At 39.4% G+C, this 14,096-nt stretch overlaps 1 protein-coding gene across 1 annotated transcript in view; it reads right to left on the bottom strand.

Annotated features, from left to right (window-relative positions):
- Positions 1-13,095, bottom strand: part of NBAS (NBAS subunit of NRZ tethering complex) — a 336,980-nt gene extending 323,885 nt beyond the window's left edge. Inside the window, exons 1-6 of the mRNA XM_060168734.1 lie at positions 12,973-13,095; positions 11,579-11,633; positions 9,992-10,028; positions 7,175-7,252; positions 6,774-6,821; positions 2,219-2,262 (exon numbers count right to left, since the gene is read on the bottom strand). Of these exons, the coding sequence (XP_060024717.1) occupies positions 2,219-2,262; positions 6,774-6,821; positions 7,175-7,252; positions 9,992-10,028; positions 11,579-11,633; positions 12,973-13,086 (376 nt within the window). The 5' untranslated portion in view covers positions 13,087-13,095. The remainder of the gene's footprint in view (positions 1-2,218; positions 2,263-6,773; positions 6,822-7,174; positions 7,253-9,991; positions 10,029-11,578; positions 11,634-12,972) is intronic.
- Positions 13,096-14,096: the final 1,001 nt, after the last annotated feature.

The following is a 14,096-nucleotide window of genomic DNA, read 5'->3' as shown; positions in this document are numbered from 1 at the left end:
CTTAAATCTAGGTAACCTATGTCTTATTCCTCATTGTAAGCAGATTGCCTAGGATAATAGTGTCTGGCATATGGTGGCAACTAAATAAATATTTGTCAAAGTAAGAAAGAAGGGAGAGAAGGAAAAAGAAGAGAAACTGTCTAGATTTTTGGCTTGGTACAGATAATGGTACTACTGACCAGAGTACTGAGGGAACAGGGTTCTCCAAGTAACAGAACAGAAGGAACAGATTTTAAGAAGGGGAGGTAAATTTATATAAATATGTAGGAAATTTCACATTTGCTTTTAAGTGACAATATACACTATACGTAAAGCTAACTCCATAAGAACTCTATTACTAGTTTATCCACTAGTATATGTGGAATTGTATAAGAATAACGATTCTGACATACTAATAGAATTAATATCACCACTTATATGAGACTGAAAACATTTTTAAAATATTTGATTTTTAATCTTCTGAACACATCTGGACAGCTGAGAATGAGAAAAATGAGAAGGAAACTGGCCCTAGGCCACTAATGTTACATTTGACCAGGAACTTAAGACCAACCAGCCAGGGGGAATCCTCTGTCTTACCACCATTTTGTAGATTTCAAAGCTACCAATGCCTCCCTTCTCCTTGCTCTTTCACTGTTGATTACTTATTCTACCCTAATGCTGCTTTAAGGTAAAATATGTATACTATGTTCTTCCAAGTAAATGAGGAGAAGTCCATGGAAAGCACTAAATGCAGCGCCTGGCACACAGGAAGGACATGACAAGTGGCTGTGTCATCACCACAATGACTATGATTATCATCATGATGATTCCTACAACTACTCCACTGTTAAAGTAACACAAGGTCAGACAAATGGAACTGGAGGTCCTGTAAATAAAACATAAATAATAGATGCATTTACCTAACAGTACCCACTTAATTGTTTTCCTCCCATATGGTTCTCCTACCTTTTCATACACGGCTCCCACAGATCAAAACACTCCCCCCCTCTTCTCCTACCTTCTACTCATTCTTAAGGCTGCTTTCCAAAAGTCACTTTTTCTGAACAATCTCATCTCACACCCCTGGTTAAACTCTCACTCTGCTCTGTATTTTTCCTTCATCAGATTTATCAGTCTGTAAGTATATAGCTGAGGGTCTACATGCCTCGTGAGGTAAGTGGCCATGCCTTTTTGCTCACAATCATACCCCTAGGACCCAGGAAAATGGTTCACATACATAAATGATACTCAGTAAATTTTTGCTGAATCGTATATCAAACAATGATCAAATCCAAGATTATTGTTACTAGTCTGTAACTGACCAACTCCTAACATATCTACAAATTATTTTCTGCATTGAATTCAAAATACAAATACTTTATCCCAAAACTGGCTTAGACTTTTGTAAAACAGTTTCAATTTCAAATCTCTCCAAAATTCAGATCTTAAAACAAAACATTTACAGAATAGAAATCAGTTAAGATGCTTTAAAATTATTTTAATAAATTCATAATAATCCTTGTCAATAAACAGTATCTATTCTGACTTTTAAGAAATATTAACTGCTGGGACTTCCCTGATGACTCAGAGGTTGAGAATCTGCCTGCCGATGCAGGAGACATGGGTTCAATTCCTGGTCCGGGAGGATCCCACATGCCGTGGAGCAACTAAACCCGTGCGCCACAACTACTGAGCCTGCGCTCTGGAGCCCACGAGCCACAACTACTGAAGCCCACATGCCACAACTACTGAGCCCATGTGCTGCAACTACTGAAGCCCGCACGCCTAGGACCCATGCTCTGCAACAAGAGAAGCCACCACAAGAAGCCCGGGCTCTACAACAAAGAGTAGCCCCCGTGCACCACAACTACAGAAAGCCCGCATGCAGCAACAAAGACCCAACGCAGCCAAAATAAATAAATAGATAGATAAATAAATAAATGAGGATTTTTTTTTTTTTTTTTTGTGGTACGCAGGCCTCTCACTGTTGTGACCTCTCCCATTGCGGAGCACAGGCTCCGGACGCGCAGGCTCAGCGGCCACGGCTCACAGGCCCAGCCACTCCGCAGCATGCGGGATCTTCCCGGACCGGGGCACGAACCCACATCCCCTGCATCAGCAGGCGGACTCTCAACCACTGCACCACCAGGGAAGCCCAACAAATGAGTTTAAAAAAAAAAAATTAACTGCTGCAGATTTGAATTTTTCATTTTTTGACTATTTTGGAAACTCTTACCTTGACATTTCCCAATAATAGATGTAAAATCATCTTTTGCAGACCTGCAAAATATATGTAAAATTAAGACAACAGTTTTGCCATAACAACACTGCTGTGTAGTACTATAAGACATCACAAACACAGACCAGACAACTTCTCTAGACAACACTAAATCATTCCTTCTCTCACATGGATGGTTTTGTGCCTCAAGTAAGAGCCTTTCATTGGTGACAACGTTTTCTTCCGACCTTCTTATTTCACTAGGAACATAGCTACATTAGGAATCTAGTGATACAAGCATAACTGATTTTAAGCACAGTCTTTTAATACAATAGAGATGCCTGGACCCTATCCACAAAGGCTCTGACGCAGTAAATCCGGAACGGGGCCCAGAGGCACAAATATTTTTTTTAAAGCTCCACAGATTGATCCTGGTTAAGAACCACTGGTCTGAATCATATTGCAGAGTTTAATCACTTAGGGAGAAAAGTCTTGTTTTAACAAGTCAAATAGCTTTAACAAGTGACCATATTTATATTAGCGACCTACTTAATATCTGTGATATTGAAATATATACTAAAGTATTCTAATTATTATATCTTCAAAAATGAAAACTGGTAAACCTTCTAGAAAAGAATTTAGTAATAATTATCCAAAACGTTAATGTCCATAGTATTTGACGTAGCAATTTAAGTTCTACAAAGTTATCCCTGGGAAATAATTACAGATATACACAGATATCAAGGCAACTAATGCAGCCTAAGTTATGAAAGAGAAAAACACAGCCAGTATGAAGAGATTAATTATTAGATTTTGCTATATATAATCAATGAAATATTATGCTATTACGATACGTGACATGGAAAGATGCTGACGATATCTTAATTTTCAAAAGTTATCAAGAAAAAGGTATCAAATAGAATGTACAGCATCATCTACATATATATATGTAGTATATATCTATCTATATATATTTTTTACACACACAGAAAAGTGTCAGAGAACATACACCAAAATGCTGACAGTAGACAACTTTGGACAGTAAAATTTGCTGTTCTTCTTTCATAATTACTTAACTGTATTTTCTAATATTTGTAAAATAACTAAGCATTACCTTTAAAACAAACTTTACAGACTCTTTAAGATTTTTAGTCATTTATTAAAATATTACAACAAAATCCAGTTACAAATATGGAAATAAATTTCCTCAAGACATTGGACTATTAGGCCTCTATGTGGACTAGAGCAGAAAGGACATGATCTCTGAAGTGAACTTGACCTGATTTCAGCTCTCTCGTGTAACCTGGACAAAATATTCAACATGATTTCATTTTCTTTTCAATAACACAGGATAAGTAACAGCAACTTCACAGCTTTGGGAAAAGATTAAATGAGATGTTACATATAAATTAGCATGAACTAGACCAAAGTAAATGTTCATTACCTTCATCCTTAATATAATCACAAATAATAGTTTGCTCTTTTTGCTGGAAAAGGGGACGGAGGGAGGGAGGGAGACATAAATTTGTTTTGTCGAAACTTCACAGAATGTATTAAGATAGATGAGCAAACTGGGGGGAAGGGGGTGCCTTCTTTATAAGAGTCCCCTATTTTAATGCTTTTTGTTGTATTCTGTGATGGTTTCTTATTAGTTCCCACATTTATAACATATTACTTCACTATCTAGGAATAAAAGAAACATATTAACCACTGATAATCCATAACCACCACCAAGTTACAAATTAAAGTAGCAATTCACAAGTCACCTTTCACCCACGTGAGCGCCACACACAAGCAGGTTAAGTACGCCACATTAGAGCAAGCTGTTAGAGTCACTTGCCACTCACCACAGAACTAAAGCTGGGGAAGAGCAGCCCTAGTTCTGTCCTGCAAAAGGCAGAGCTGTCTCCTAAACTAAAGTGTGTTTCAGCTTTGCATGTTTTCCACAAAAACCATTTCACATTTATAACTGCTTCCTAACATTGAATAACAACCCCAGATACTGTAATTATCTTTCATTTTCTAATCCATTCAACAAATATTTACCGGATACTGGGTGCCCACTACTATTACTTCTGGAGCCAACTGGGATTGTATGTGCTCTTCACTGTGGTAGAGAAGACACGTACAGAGAAGAGAGAACAAACGTCTTAAATATTATTCAGGCACAGCCACTATTCATAGCATTGACTTCGGGGATCTACCTTGCCCTTTTTCTTTGCTCACCATCCCACATCTTTGCTCAAAGACACTTCCTTTCAGGTTACTGCAAAGTAAGTGTGGGTGTCTACTTTCAACAAAATCAACTGAGTGCCAACTCCGAGCAAGTCAGCAGGCTTGCCCTGCAATGCCCTCCCAGCATCTGCTTCCCCGTCCCACTTGCAAACACACCACTTACTCATTAAACATAAACTAAGCACCTATGACATCCAAGGAAACATACAAGTGCTAGGAAAAAAGGACAGCCCATGCCTCCCAGGAACACACAGTATAATGGAGCTGTAGACTTCAAACCCCATCACTTGAGTTTCAAGCAAATGGCACCCCTGGAGCTGTGCAAAGCAATGGCCCTAAATATACTGGGGGAAATTCACATATAAGCATATGGGCATAGATGGCTAAAAGGCATGATCAAAAGGTAGTATAGGTCTGTAGACAGAGCATGAACAATGAAGCTACGATGGCTGATTTCAAATCCTGGGCAAGTTATTTAACCATATTGTGCCAGATTCCCTATTTCTAAAGTAGAGAACAGCCACGCCTACCTCGCTGGCCCTCTGCAAGGACTGCGTTGACACGTGGAACACAGAGTGCTGGATGTTAAAGAAAAAACAGCGAACACGGTGGTGCCCAACATTGTTAGCGTTACCTTACCATTAAGTATAATAAATGTGTTAATTATTATAGGAACATAAAGGATCAGCACCTAACCAATGAGGGGAAGGGGGATCCACTGGGAATGAGCTCCTGTAAGGCTTCCTGAGAGAGCTGACTCTTCACCATACCAGAGTCTTTGAATATAGTAAGTTACAAAGCTTTTTTGCAAATTACAGACCAGATGAGTAAGACCTTGATGAGCATCACTTCTGTTGCCCAGAAATCTTCCCTCACCACTTAATCTCAAATTCATGAGTCAATTCCTAAAGAGCTGGATATATGTATAAGTTTTATAAATATAATTTTACACACTAGCAATCCAGTAGCAAATGCTGTTACAAAAGCAAACAATTATTTTTTCTTTTCATCACAGTTTTTATTGACAAGTTCCAGAAACCCTTTGTCAAACTCTCCTTCACAAGCCTAAATATCAATGCCATCCCCACATGCATATTCCAACCTTAACACCTAAAATCATTCCATTAATGTTCTCATTTCATGGAAAGAAGATGGAAATTTTGATTACTATCTGCTGTTCATAAAGAAGTCACAGATGAGCACGTTTCTCCAAAAAATTTGACATCATTGCAGCAAATGGAGTAGGAAATGCTAGCCCATTTCTATGAACAATATCAGTTCAAACACTGTGCCACCTGATGCTCACTGTTGCTCTTAGAGAAAAGGGTCCTGCCTATTAAAGCCATGCCAGATGAAGAAATGAAGTTCTGAAAGGCTGTCATTATTGCCAATCATTTCTATCCTGATAGTTTTAAGAAGGATTACGGAGCCTCCCAATCTGAAGTCGGTGCCCCAATGGGGGCAAACCCTCTTGTCTACTCTCCCAAAAGCTGAGGGGTCCAGTTCCATTTGGATAAATGGAAAAAGAAATTTCACAAGCAGAAAGCTAAAACCAGTGTGCTAACAACTGAATGCTCATTAATACTAGTTTTACTCAATAATAAAGTAGTAGGAAAAACTTTTGACTGGTATCTAGGCAACCTGAAATTTCTGCCTCAGTGCTTATCTTCTGAGACTCAAGAGTTAGGGCTTCCCTAAAGAAAGGAGTAGCCCCCACTTTCAGAGATGCAACACATTTGGCTTCCTGCTGATAATTTCCCAGAAAATCAACTGGTTTTCCTAAATTAGTTGCTATTGTTGCTATTCCTTTCACAACTGATATACTACTTAAAAATGAAGTACATGGAAAGCCCAACTTAGAGACTTCTTCTAGGTGTGTGTAACGCCACTGATGTCTCAAGAGGACAGAGAGTATCACTGGTCTCCAGTAATGTGAAGCCTTAGTGTTTTGCAAACCCATATTCCATCTACAGCTTTCTGCCAACAAGTAAAGCAACCTCTATTTTTTGTATACCTTCCTGAGCATCTGCTTAGCTGTCTTAGCAGTAACTGGTCAAGCAAGAGTGATTTTCAGAGTTCTGGAAGATACACCTTTGTCTGCTGAGAAAGTAAAATTTCTCAGGAGACAGCAGAGTGACCTGGGGAAGCAGAAGGCATACTCTGAGAAAGCATCCTTCATCCTTCAATTGGCACAAGTGGGTGCTTGACACCTTACAAAATTACATGAGTTACTAATAAAATTCCTTTAAATATACCCCCTTTAAAAATCTTAGTTCTCATAAATTAGGTAAAACTTTTCTCAAGGGAAATTTTGAATATGAATAATAGTAACAGTTACCTGATCTCCACACACTGATCTTGAACAGCAGCCAAAAGCTTCCCATTGCTTTCACGGGAGAGAAAGAGAAACAAATTCCTATGTGAGTATTTGCAGCCGTCTTCATCACAGATGGAATCATTTTAAGAAATTAAAATCATTTTCAAATTTGTTCATATCTTTAATTATCCAACTTTTTGACTTTATAATTAGATGAGTATATAGATACAAAAAGCATACAAAATAACTCAATACAGTTGAATTAACACATTTAAACAATACTAATCATATGTGGCACAGGGAATTTATATACAATAAAAATCGAGACTGCAAGCCATAAGGACACCAAAATTAATATCCGTAATGGAATTTAAATGGTTGCCCAGGCAGAGGAACATTATGTGAATTTTATGCATTCTTACCTTGCAAGTACTGAATGCCAGTTCACCTGTTTATTAACCAAACGAACTAGTCCATCAGGGAGCAGAAAAGGTGCAGGGCTGAAACCACAACACATCAGCTAACTTAACATCTAATCACGGAAACCACGTATAAGTAGGTAAACATTATAAATAACATATAGATCTATGGCAAGTGATAAGGATTCTTTTCCATTAGAATATAAAAACTGAATACTGGCAAACCCAAAACCAAAACTTACTAATTGGACATCTGAAACTTGACCACATACATTTCTCTATTTCCAGAAAAACCTGGTGATGTGTTCAATGAAATAAATTTTTTATTTTTTCTAAGGAGAAGATACTGAGGGTGCCAGTAACATAGCAGAATGAGCTTATAAGAAACCCCTCCTTGGGAGGGAGGGAGATGCAAGAGATACGGGAACATATGTATATATATAACTGATTCACTTTGTTATAAAGCAGAAACTAACACACCATTGTAAAGCAACTATACTCCAATAAAGATGTTAAAAAAAAATTCTAAGAAATGTTTGACATCTTTGCAAAAAAGAAAAAAAAAAAAAGAAACCCCTCCTGCAATGCACACCTAGAAATTCTGGCTCAACTCTAACGAAAACATATTCTAATGTACAGCTAAACTCACAAGAAAGAAATCTCCAAGAACTACAAATGCAAAGAGAACTGAAAGTACAGGACAAAGAGAGAAACAGAACTCAAAATGAGAGTTAACACCTGGGAGAGGAAATGAGCTGTGGGCCACAGGAAGGACAGCAGCTGGAGGTGAGACTCCTGCAAAGGCCAGGACTCTCAAATGGCAGTGCTATCAGAGAAGGGAGAACTAGACAAACGTCACCACAGGCCCAGGGAGACCTTCCAGAATCTCATCTCCACCTGGAATTCTGGTCTGTGGGGGGATGGGAATGAAACCTATGAAAAAAATCAAAACCCCAAGCTTTTACTGAATGCAAGATTGGACTGCAATTTCACTTTACTCATGTGACACAAGATGCCCAGGCATAAGCTCACGATAGCATCATTCACAAAATATATAAGGAAATGATCCACCATACGTGAATCAGGAGATAAATTAGAGGAGTAACACATGAAGAAATCAAGAAAATAGGTGGAAAAGAAGCAGAAAGAAAATAATTTGACTGGGGGGGTGGGGACAGGAAAATGAAAAAAAATAATAAAAACACAAAATAGGATAAAAAATATTAGTAATTTACATTCAGTATATTCATGTTCATTTTTAAAACATAAAATATTTAATGCCATCAGATAGTTACAGAAATAATAAAGATGAAACATGCAGGTGAATGATACAATAACATGAGAATGATAACTCCCTCTGGAGGGGAAGGGTGGGGAAAGGTTGGGCAGAGTGTGGGGAGAGGACCTGAGCTGTAACATCTTGCACACAAAGAACAACAGGGCTATCATCTGAAGCAAACACGGCAGAACAGCAACAACTGCTTTAATTCAGATGTGGACAGAAATCGTAACAGGTTTATTATATTACTGTCTATAATTCTCAGTCTGTTTATAGTATTTCATGATTGAAAGAAAAATACTTGAAAAGAAAAAGCCTCTTGAAAGAAATATTGGCCCCGGAACCTTTTAGGTACAATTACCATAAACTCAAGAGCAAAAAACTCAACTACAGAAAAAAAAAAAACAAAAAAACTCAACTACAAGCTTTTTGAAAGAAACATAGCACAGGGAAGACGAGATAATCACCTCATGGTGTGCTCACTGATGGTCTGTACACTGATCAACGTGGCCAATGCAAGGAAAGGGACTTCTTGGGAGAAACATACCTCCTGATGCCTGATCTTAAGGCGTTTACACATTGGGCAAGGCTTGTATCAGAGGGAGCACTTGGAAGTCCTCCTTCTTAACAAATAACAAAAGGACTTACTGTCAAGGAGTGACCCAAACAGACGTATCTTCTGCCATCCCTTTCCACGGGTGCTCAGCACTAGCAAGTGTAGCCCGGTGACACCAGGAAAAACAGCCTAGCTCTTACACTCCCCTCCCCACCTCTACCCTCTCCCTCACTCAGTTCTCTATCACACCCCACACCCCCAAAAATAAGATAAAATTCAATAAGAAATTTAATTTATGCACACACACACACACACACACACAGTAAAAGCAGAAAAGCACTGGAGCTAACCTCAGAGAAGAGCCAAAGGTCCCTTTTATAGAACTAGAACTCTATTATCTCTGGAGCTTTTAAGATTAGATGTCCTTGAGTAAAAGGCAATCTGTGGTAAATAATTCTATAAAACAATTCCTACACATGCATCTTGGTCAGAATAATCATTTCACTGTTCCTTTTAAAGGTGAATATTAGCGCCAGGCCTAAAAACACACTTAACATCCAAAAGACTTAAGAAGTTCCCAAGAACTGAAACCTAAAGAACCTTCTCTGATGCCTAGCAACTGAATGAATATTAACCACAAGAGTCGATATAACAATAAGAACAAAAAGGCTTTTAAAAAGATACACAAGCACAGATCCATCATGTGGGCATTCAAGATAAGGCTGAGAACACTGAGAGAAAGTAGAAATTGCTATGAGATATTCCTAATAATGACTAAGGGATCAAAAAGTACCCTACTTTTACTGAGAGATCTTGTCAGGGTAGGCCAAATGTTTGAAAGGTCTATCTTATAAATTGGGTTCACCTGAATGTCAGTATCCATATCACAATCTGGGATTCAATTCTGAAAACTTAAATCATAAATACAAATAATATTGTCTGTATTTGCTGTTCATACTGTTTCTCTGAAGAATTCATGACTCACCTGTACCAGATATATTGGCTTAAAAATAATAAACGATCTGTAATAAAAAGAAACAGCAAAGCCAAATATGAATGAGCTATTCTTTAGGAATCATTTTCAATTTTAGATTTATTGATAATAAACCTGAAATATACTGTAGACTGAGTCATCACAAAACAAAACATGGAGAATACAACTCCTGACAAGAATAAATATAATCTAATATACACTATAACTTTTACATCATATATTGCTTTATATTAAGTCCCAAGTTTGTGTTATTCAAAGAACTCTGAAGTATTTCGTAACAGTACAAGAAGTAAAAGTGGTTTCAGATGCTAAATTTCTCCTAACAGGCTTTAATAAAACCATGGAGTACAAGTCATAGTAATCACCCATTAAAACCTAAGTATTTGTATAAAGGTTAAGATACCATTTTTCACTTTATAGCAAAGACTTAAAAAATAATAATATTGCCTAAAATGGGGAAGTCCATGGGAAACAAAATCTCTAACACACTATGGACAAGCAATGTTTTATATGATTCCATTTAAAATGTAATCATGTGTGAACCTGTGTACATGGTTATGTATGTATCAATAGCAAAAGGTCTGAAGGATAAGAGATTATCTCCAGGTGGTAAAATGAGGAATTATTTATTCTAATTTGTGGTTGTCTATATTCTCTAAACTTTGTACATTTTATTACTTGTGTACATTTCCTAAATTTTCAAAATTTCACATTTGTGGTAATGAAAATTGAACATGCTAGTACTTCTTGTAACAGAAGATAAAACTATTTTATCTTTATCAGAAGATAAAATTAGAGTTAATTTCAAGTACTCAACTCCTTTGAAACTGAACCTTCTCTTTATAAGTAGCTGAAATTCCCCAGTATAATAAGGATGGGCTTTGGATCCAGAAAGAAACGTAGTCAATCCAAATGCATAACCTTGGGCAAGTTTCCTCATCTAAAAACATAAATTCCTAACACATCTACCTTGTTGGTCTGGTAAAGGATTGCATCAATAAATATACATAAAGCCCTCGTAACACCAGCTTAATCGGCTAGTGCTCAATACTTTCTCAGATCTCGTGAGCTCATACATAAAGTCTGTTGGGAGTTAAACGAATGTCCTGGTTAATCAAATTTGTAATTTGAGTGACTCTAAACAGATGTATCTGAAACATCATGTAAAACACTTAAAACGGTCTGTCACTCCCTTTTCACCGTCGATGTCCGTAGATTCTCTGAGTGGGTTTGATTTTCTTCATTTCTTCCAGAACACATCCATAATGGTTAAACTCAGGCCATACTTTAAGCCGCATTAAAAATGTATGTGTGTAAACATATGCATACATATGTGTATATACACACATATGTATATTTATAGACATACCATATATGTATATATGCATTTTTTATAAAATAAAGCTTACATAACATATATGCTATTCATTTTTAATCAGGCTCTACATTAAAACTCAGAAGAACACATTTCAAATCCCTAAACTTCCTAAAACAGCAGTTATGAATAGAAAAGAATGAGAAAAAAATTATCGGCTAACTGTATCATTATATGTAGAAAAATAAATGTGCTATACTTACCCCTAATTGCTTTTGTGATGATAAAGGATGCACCATGTTTCCGGTTGCCTCTAGGCTGCAAATGGAAAAACAAACACATTTGAGAATTTTCTAGTAATACTTATACAATAAGTTATGTTTCTTTGCTAATACTCAGAGTACTGGGTACAAGTTACCAGTACTTAAAAACTACTTATAGGGACTTCCCTGGTGGTCCAGTGGGTAAGACTCCGCGCTCCCAATGCAGGCGACCCAGGTTCGATCCCTGGTCGACCGCATGCATGCCGCACCTAACAGTCTGCATGCCACAACTAATACCTGACACAGCCTAAATAAATAAATTTTTAAAAAAAAAACTACTTACAGATAGAAACAAAGCAAAGAGAAGCAGGAGAATGAGTACTTTCTCCAGTAAAGAAACTCAGAAAAGACGTTGTAAATAAGAATTCATATGGGCTGGGCTCCATGATCTTTAGAGAAAGTCCTTTCCGATCTTCCTGCGTGTTCTGAGCCAAAAGCAGTGACTGGCACACGTTAGGGACTCATAAAATAGCTGTTGAATAAATGCGGTTTCCTGGTTCTTACTCTTCATTCTGCGCCTGGGAGGTCCTCTCTACGAAACTAATAACTCCAAGGTCCAGATTACCAACCCCTACGACCCCTTTTTAACAGAGAACCCAAAGCCGGGTCCGTAGCTCATAAATCTTCACTCCCCAAGGCATTTTGCTCACACCGCTATTACAGCGCATATTACGGTAGGCGATGAAAAACGTTTACTCCGCTGTCTTCCCTCTAGACTGCAAATACCACGAAAGCTATTCACCTCTGTAAGCCCAGCGCCTGGCACAGTGTCTGGAACACGGACGCACACACACATACACTCATTAAATGCTTATATACTGAAATACACAAGAACCGGCGCAATTCAGGCCCAAGTAGGAGCAAAGGTTTGATGCCGCGCTCCACGACAGCCCAGCAGATGCTGAGATGGACTGTAGTGTCCTGGAAAATCCTCCCACTTCAGATGAGGATCAGCCTTGCCCAGCCCTAGCCGGCCCGCGGGAAGGGACCACCAAGAGTCTAGATATGAGAAGGACCCTCGAATCCAACGCTGTGCCTCCCCTCCAAGTACGAGCAGTGAAACAAAACCAGCGTGGGGAGGTACATGCCTCAGGGACCGAGGTTCCGCCCCCCGACATCCTAATTTGGAGCCCAGGAGGAATCCCAGGAAATCCCACTTGGGGGACCCAGACCCTCGCTAGCCCACGGTACCGTTGCCAGGGCGACCGCATAAGCGGCGGAGTCCTGCTCCCCCGCCCACCCAGCTCCACTCTCCTACGTGGTTACTGCAACGTGGCTCTGCCGGGGCAGCGCCCGCACCAAGCTGGCCTCAGCCCTGGAGGGGCCTGGTTCACCTGTACTTCTGTCTCCGGGGGCCACTCGGTATTGACCAACAGGTCATAGAGAATCGTCTCCTCCTCGCCCTCCGCAGTGCCTGGGTTCGCCGCCGCTGACTCGGAGGCCGCCATGTTTGACCGGACCAGAGCAGCTGAGGGCGGGCCCAGAGCAGCTGAGGGCGGGGCCCTACGGCATCGCGCAAGGGACAAGCTTCCCTGGCCGCTCCGCTTTTGGTTCACGGGGAAGGGGGTGGAGTTAACAGGGCGTGGAAAGGAAATGCTGGGTTAACCCTTGTGTGAATAGGTGAGACAATGCCTATTAATTGTCTGGGCTACTACTTAGATCCTGGTCCCGGGTCACTCCCTGTTTATTAATTGCGTGAGGTCAGCCAAGTCTGAACCTCTGCTATCCAGTCAGCTTCTATAAAACAAAAGTGATAGATCATATCCCTGAGATCTAGCATTTATGTATTCGTTGCCTACAGATAGAAAGAGGGCAAACAGCGGTTTTTAAATAAGCACCAAAAAGTTATCCAGTGCAACAGGCTGAACTAATGAAAGGTATCAGGGGAATTCCCTGGGTGGTCCAGTGGTTAGGGGTCAGCGCTTTCACTGCTGTGGGCCTGCGGTTCAATCCCTGGTTGGAGAACTAAGATCCCCGCAAGCTGCACAGCAGAGCCAAAAAAAGTAAAAAAATTTAAATTAAAAAAAAAAAAGGTATCAGAAGAATAATGCTATAGGAGTTCAGAAAAGGCAACGAAGGCCGGAGGGTCTAGAGGGGCTTCCTGGAGGAAGTGGAGCGTATCCTGGGTCTTTAACAACAGATAGAATTCGAATCAAATGGAGAGGGTTTGGTGAGAGCCTTTCAAGTAGGGGGAAATGGGGTGAGCAAAGACGGAGGCAGAAATATCTAATTGAAAGTGCAGGCAGCTGACTAGAACCCAAGTCCAGAAAGAGTGTGGGGCAATAAAGTGGAAATAATAGGTTGAGGACCTACCTGGAGGTCTAGTCTCATTTGTTCATTCATTGGTTCATTACTTCATTCAACAGGTGCCTCTCTGTGGAAAGCCCTGCCCTGTAAGCAGAGCCTATTACAACCTGAATGAATACACAGTGTCCAGGGAATTAGCACTGTGTCACAT

The sequence above is a fragment of the Lagenorhynchus albirostris genome, chromosome 13 (genome assembly GCF_949774975.1).
Source record: "Lagenorhynchus albirostris chromosome 13, mLagAlb1.1, whole genome shotgun sequence".
Classification (NCBI taxonomy): Eukaryota; Metazoa; Chordata; class Mammalia; order Artiodactyla; family Delphinidae; genus Lagenorhynchus; species Lagenorhynchus albirostris.
The sequence above is the reverse complement of the archived record's forward strand: the minus strand, read 5'-3'. Positions and strand labels throughout refer to the sequence as shown.